The sequence below is a fragment of the Dinoponera quadriceps genome, unplaced genomic scaffold (assembly GCF_001313825.1).
Source record: "Dinoponera quadriceps isolate SergipeBrazil2010 unplaced genomic scaffold, ASM131382v1 scaffold3271, whole genome shotgun sequence".
NCBI classification, from domain to species: Eukaryota; Metazoa; Arthropoda; class Insecta; order Hymenoptera; family Formicidae; genus Dinoponera; species Dinoponera quadriceps.
Genome location: NW_014557287.1, coordinates 850,062 through 857,230, shown reverse-complemented (window position 1 = coordinate 857,230; position 7,169 = coordinate 850,062). Strand labels below are relative to the sequence as shown.

The 7,169-nt window shown below is 53.3% G+C and overlaps 1 protein-coding gene across 1 annotated transcript in view; it reads right to left on the bottom strand.

Moving 5' to 3' along the window:
- Positions 1-1,620: 1,620 nt before the first annotated feature.
- LOC106748885 overlaps positions 1,621-7,169 on the bottom strand; it is a 194,607-nt gene continuing 189,058 nt past the window's right edge. Inside the window, exon 4 of the mRNA XM_014627801.1 lies at positions 1,621-1,717. Within this exon, the coding sequence (XP_014483287.1) occupies positions 1,621-1,717 (97 nt within the window). The remainder of the gene's footprint in view (positions 1,718-7,169) is intronic.

Below are 7,169 nucleotides of genomic sequence, written 5' to 3'. Positions count from 1 at the left end.
GGGGGGGGGGGGGGGGAAGAAGCGGGTCGGCGAAGAAAAAGACGCCGTCGCGTGTGGCAGACGCAGGCCTCATTTGTTAGTCCGCCGCTGAAGGGGAAGGGGAAAGCCACCCCGACGTAACGACGTGCTAACGATACGCATTTGAGCCGTGTCTCACACACGCACGCACGCTCGCCGTATCGCGTTACCGTGGCGGAAAAACCCGGGTGGGACGCGCGTCGCGAATAACAAACGTCTCCTCTGAACGGGAGACTCTCGAGAATGGCGTCACGATGGAATCTGTACGCCGGCCCGAGCGAATTGAACCTTCCCCCGGTCGGCCGCTAAAGACTACAAAAGGCTCGTCGCCCTTATCGAGATCGAGCGATGTATCCTGTGAGAAAGCGACAATCGCGGGGACCTTCCCGGCCGCGATCGAGAGAGATTCCCGCGGGAAGAAGTAACGGGAGAAATAACGAGGCCGCGTTTATGCTTCCGTACGAACGCGCCGGGCTATCAACGGGCTCGTAAAGATATCACGGACGGAAGGAGGCGATCGTATCGACAGGATACCTACCTGGCCGGGCCGGATTCGCCGCGATGTGTCCGCCACGGAGCAGTGACAGGGACAATTCGGCCGGGGTACCGCGCTCTGCCGATACCTGGAAAGGTAATTTCGAGGGAGATCGCGTCCCCCGGCCGGCCGGCAATTAAACGAATCGCGAGGCGCACGCAGCGCACCGGCAATTACGCTCTCGTGGATTCGTGGCCGGATGGGCCCGGGGCGACACGCAACTACGGCCTGTCGCACAGTCGCCTAAGCGTGTTATTTCGCGGGGACGAAACCTCATGATTTTCCCATCGGGTCGGGGAATTAATTGAACGCGATGGGAAACTACTCGTCACTCGAGAATCGCTACCGCGGTAGCGATCTCGGGTATTTCGTCAACATTCCTCATCCTTTCCCCTTCCCGCGTTTCGCATTTATATTCTTACCCTTTTTAACATAAGTTAGTGTAATTTCAACGTTAAAATATATCTGCAACTTTTTCCAAGAATATTGATATCATTGACGCGTAACGTATTTTGATACAGGAGTCGGTATTCGACTTTGATGATATTTTTACGCGATAGACAACTATTCCAATTATTTTTACCACGACTTTTTATTACTCGCTATTTTGATATAATGTAAGTATATTAAGGGATGTTTTCTGGATAGAGAGAGATTAAAAACACGGAAGTCTCGTCCGCCCTGTTAGCACTATTGTGTCTCTGTAATGAGACGAGGCGAGGTGAAACTGAATTTTCCATCCTTGCCGCGTGTCGCAGGAAGCCCGAATATCGCGATACCGGATCCGCGCGGCCCGACGGGGCCCCGTCATAACGGAGCGGCCGCGCTCGCGACGCGCGCGGTTCGCCGGCACGAGATATGCAATACGAATTAATTAGAGGAAAAGAGCCCGGCCGCCTCGACCGCCGTCACGGCAATTAATCGGGAGAAAGGTATCCTGGACGTTCGCCCGCTCGCTCGCGCAAGTTGCGCCAGAGGCGAGACGCTCTTTCGGCGAGCCGAATCGCAACGAACCGCGATTGGACGCTTATCGCGCGGCGCGTAACGAGGACAAGACGGGAGAAGGTTCAACCTCGACAATCTTCCCTGACGTTATGGATTAATAAAATGTCCATAGAAGTAGAATAGAACAGGGTCTGCGCGATCAACGCTGTAGGATAAATCCTGAGCAACAAATGCAATGGTGCGTAAACATAAATGTTCAGACAATCGCCGTAAGAAAAAGTGAAAAAAAGTAAGAGTGAGCAAACTTAAAATAAAACGTGCAGGTTAGAAAAATAGTGGAGAGTGAATGAGTACCTAATAATGAAATAAGGATGGCAATTAATTACCAATGTTTTGTAAATGAAGATGATGATTAAAAGTAAAGGTAATTTAAAGGATGATAATGAGAGCTTTTTCATGGCTGAGGGCCGTTAAAACTTACGAATTCCAATTCGTACGCACACCGAGGCTTCCACGCTAATTAGATTTTTAAGGCGAACGCGCGAAAATAATAATTTCACATTCCCATTCCATTAACATATTTGTTTTGCGATTGAATATCTAACCGGCCGTTAAAATTTCCGTTTAATTAGAGAGGCCGAAGCATTGTGATCTGTGATCGTTTGTTATATTCGAGAAGGAAATATTAGTTTTTCGTTCAAGCGGTAAATAATTTATTCGCCTTTCGTTGGCCCTCGTAACGGTCTCACGATTGATCCGAGATCGATCTCTCGGAGAGAATGATCGCTGACGATTCACAGGAGAAGAGATACATTCGCGCGAGCTCTTGGTTTCGCTTTACGCCTCGGCTCGAGCCGGCGGAAAATAGGCCGGCACGGAACAGAGACGTTCAGAGGCCTGCGAGTGAGCCGTTTCGGCGAGTCGCGGACGACTGACCTACGCGATCCGCGCGCACACGCACACACTCACACGCGAGCCCCGGCCGTATCCGCCAAGGATTCGTGATGCGCGACCAACGTTGCGGAGTGACCGCTATATTAATTCGCACATTAGCACTTTACCACGTTAACTGCCGTGCAAAATCACTTCCTCCTCGCCTCCATGGGAACACCTGTCGAACGTTTCGCGGATACATCCGCGCGCGCGTGCGCGCGAGCCGTTCGATCTCTCACGCGTGCGGCCGCGCGAGAGACGATCGTTCTCGTGTTCCGAGAGCGCGCGATCCGCGCCTCGTAAATCAATTACAACCTCCGCCTCGCTCTTTCTCAATTTACATTTTAATTTCGCGCTTCGGGAGGATCGATGGGACGAGTTATTATCTCTGTTGATTTTCGGGCTACGCACGGAGCTCCCATTAATTTCAACTGAACGCGCGAACCTGACGTCAATTAAGCGTGCTCGCGCGCCCGCGCGGTTATTAATTTATTCCCGGCGCAAGCGACGTCGCCGGACGACGTAAGATTATTGAGATCACTTAGCGGCGTGACGGTGTCTTCGGGGAAGTCGCGCGACGGTGCCGTGGTACTTGCGATCCCGCGCACGTGCCACGAAATGGCGATATTCGAGAGATCGAACGATCGGTTTTCCTCCTGAAAAACTTCCGACGCCTCGCGAAGGTGCTCGTGCGGATTTGGTTTGCCGTATTGAAAAATGTGCGCCTCTGAAGAACACACGGGAAAAGTGTGAAATTCAAGTAAATATTCCTTAGCAAATTTTCACTTGGATCGAGTTGATATTTTACTTGGATAATTTGTCCGGAAAAGATTGCGCTTGGATCAAGTGAATATTGTGTTTGATCCAAGAGAAATGCCGCGAAAAAAGGGAACGGTAGAATGACTACTCAAATCTAACACCTTTTTCTGCGCGAATATAGTTCTCGAAAAAATAGATTCTTCTCTACAGAACGGATAAGAATACAATAATCGATCGTCTAATGGGGCTTTAATAAAGATATTAATTTCTCAAGAATGTTTCAAACGTCGGTGCTACGTAAAGCAATGCTGACACAAAATGGTCTTACTTTCGTCTTACCGGAATTTTTCCTCGCGCTTTCCTCGCATTTGCGCTTCTCTTGGAAGAAGACTCCTCCTCGTGCGCCGAGTCTGTTACCTCGACATCTTCGAACGTCACTCCCCGACTAACCGATTGAAAGAACAGTTTCGTGGCAAAATCGAGCTCGTTGTGCATCGATTAATCTAAATCCGCCTGAGATTGAGAAAAGGAAGAGGAAATTCGCCCGAAAGAAAAAAAAATCGAAACTCCGTGACAAACGTCTCTCTCTCCTCCTCCCTCCCTCCCTCTCTCTCGTCCACCCCCGCTCGTCCCACGCTCGCGTCCGATTCTCCTGTACAAAGTAGCCGGTAAGTTAACGCGACGTCGTACAAACGGCGCATTAAGCGGCGTAATAACCGGCCGCTACCGAGGAGAGGGAGACGACGAGTGCGCGCGCGTGACACGCGAGGCAATGACTGAGGGGCGAGTCTCGTAACTCCTCAAAAGCGGCCTCCTCGAACCGTGCAGCGAGGGGGTCGATAACGGTTCCGGCATGCGTATTCAGCGACGCACACGGTGCGACCGTGTCACCCGGAACGGAAAGGGGTAGGTACGGTAGGTAGGTAGCCCAGCTAGCTGAGCGGCGTGCACGCCTCCTCGGAGCCGCACCCCCCGATCGCGAATCGACGCGACAAAACCGTGAGTCGCTCACAAAAGGGTTGCCTGCCCTCCCTGCGCGCGTCTCCCTCTTCCCCTCCTCCTACTCCCCTCTCTTCCTTGGGGCGACGTGTCGCCCGGCGAAGGGGAAAGTGGGGTGAAAGCCCCGATTTCACTGTCGCGCGGAGCGGCGTAATGCCGCGGAGCGACATGGATTCTACACTTTCACTCGTCTATAATATTGTTACAATGACGAGACACACATACACCACCGGGCTCTCTCGCCGTGTGCACGCGCGGCATCGCGGAGAGTGCTCTTTACCGCGAATTACGACCGGAATTATCGGAGGACAAAGTGGGAAAAGTGCTGGTCGCTTGATTGCGCGCACCGATACATATATATATATATTGCTTATTTGTAAATCGCTCGACGAGGCGAGCGAAAAACTTTCGACGGATTAAAGGTACAAGCAAATGACGGTGTCGTTATCCGCAGGCTTTCAGATGTGTCGCTTGTCGTTGGAAATCGAAGGTTTCGCCGTTTTATTAATTTCAAGTCAGCATGCGCGTTAGCTGTTCCGTGAGATAAAATTTCCCTCGATCGGCACGAGATTATTCGTGAGGAGGAGAGAGAATGAGAGAGAGAGAGAGAGAGAGAGAGAGTCGGCCGCCGAGTCGCTGGCGTGCATGAATTTTTTATGATCGCGACGGGAATGCGAATGATATCGTGCGACGGTGCGTTTCCTCGCGATAGCATGCCGGCGTTTATGCAAGCCGACCGCAGGAATACGGCACAGGTGCATTACGCGAAGCGGCGAGGGCTATCGAACACTCCGGTTTCGGAGTAGCACGCGAGAGAGCGAGGAAGAGAGAGAGAGAGAAAGAGAGGGAGAGACGCAGGTAGACGGGGAGAGGCGAACGAGAGCCGTTGACTCGGACTCGAAAGGAAACTGTCGTGTCGGAATATTGTTGCACGAGCGGTATGCGAAGGATAGCCCGAGAAAATGCGAACATTGCGCATTGCATCGGCTCGGGAGGAATGTATCACTTAAGATCGAGTGCGCGATTAGAGATAGCGCGGCGCTCACGCGGCCGTTGCCACGGTTCTCCGGTTTTCCTTGATTTGTCAACGTCAGATTTCGATCTGGATTATTATTGTCCTCGCGTTCCCGCGAGTCTTCGAAGCCAGTGGCGAGAATGAACTCGACCTGCGCAATCGTAAGCTTTACACGCGAATCGTACTCTTCGCGTTCGGATCCGGATGGCGGGGAGATTAGCTTTTATAATCTCTTATAATCGTTATTCTCACATAAATAAATATGATTATTTCCCAAAGTGATTTCTTTTCATCGAAAGTGTCAATATAAAACGACAGGACACTTGTGCCCACTAATTGCACGCTTCATCCTGACGGTTTACAACGGTGAACTTCTCGCCGTTATCCCGTGCGCGTTTTTCACCGCGGAATATCTTTAATTATTAAATACAGATTCGCCGTCTCCCGTGGCGCTCCCCCTTCCCCCCTCCGTACACGCGATAGCTATCATTTTCTCCCCGGTGGAAACGGGCCGACGCGCGAGACGCACGCGATGCGCCGCCGGAACAAGATATTTCGGGCTCGCACGGTGGACCGTGAGCGGATAGCCGGGTGACTCATTATTTCGGCCCTTCGTTCTCATGCTCGTCCCCGCTTCCTGGGTGATACCGTGCCGGTCCTAGAGAGAAAGAGAGGAGAGCTCGCGTGTGCGCGTGTGTATATGCACGATGCACGCAACGCGGGTCAAACACAAAACAGGAGCGCCGTGAACGTAGCGGCGCGATTGTGTGTGCGCGCGCTGGAATCTCGAAACGCAGGCCCTCCGATTTCGGCTCGCTGCCGTATAATAATTTCAATAATCCCGGACCCCAACTACGGCCGGAATTAATAGCCGGCCAGAAAGCGAGAGTATACCAGCAAGACGGGAGGGGGCGGGCTGACTACCGGCGACGAAGAGGAGGACAGAGGAGTCGCGGCGGCGGCGTGAGCGAGCGAGAGGAGCCGAGAGCGCGGTTCATTCAGAGAGAAAGAGAGAGAGAGAGAAAACGGAGCGAAGAAGGGCGCCGATTAATTTCAGCTCGTTGGCGCGCCATCGATATCCGCGCTCTCGTATATCCGACCGCGGATTCTGCACTTCCGCGCGGACCGACGCGTTCTCGATGGAAATAATCATCGCTCGCGTATCGAAAGTGAGGCGCAGTTTCGCAATCGTCGTGTCGTATCGGGCATTACACGCGCGGCACGATCGGAGCCGCGCCGCATCTCGGAATTTCACGAGCCGCGAGCGGGAGGAGGTGGGCGAAGGTGGAAGGGAGCGCGTAGGAAAAGGGCGAGGTAGACGGAAGGGAGCGCTAAGCAGATGAGCGCCGCCCTGCCGCGGGGGTCCCGAACAGGTTCGAGCGCGAGAGCACTCTGTTGCAATTGCTTCGCCGTCGGTGCGTGCATAGAAAGATTTCACGGAGGTGGAGGATAAAAGCGCGAAGGAACGAACGTGCGGAGAGGAAAGCCGAGGAGAGAGAAGGACGGAGGAAGGGAAAGGGGGAAATGAAAGAAAGGAAAGACCGACTGCGGGAACGAGCGAGGTGGGCGAGGAGGGAGCCTTTAGTGATGAGATTCGATCCCGTGGAAGAAGCGAATTTGGCTACCTAATTCGCGAAAGAGGAGAAAGGGGGGGGGGAGCGAAAGTGTCCGTCTCTCTTTCTCCCTTCCTCCCTGCGCCCTCTCTCGCTCCTTCCCTCCGCATCCGTCTCTTCCTCTCGCGGGCAACCAGCGCCGCAAATGAGATTACGCGGATCCCGCACTTCAAACGGCGCTTTATTCACCCCACCAGGCCACCGCGGGCTGGGACGAATTGACAATTGACAGAATTGATACAGCGGGAGCCACGTGTGCGCCGGCTGGAAACGCGTGTTTCGCCCGCGGCCGTCGGCTCTCTATCTTCCTCGCGAAATTGCGTCCGCACCCCCGTTCACCCCCCCCCCCCCC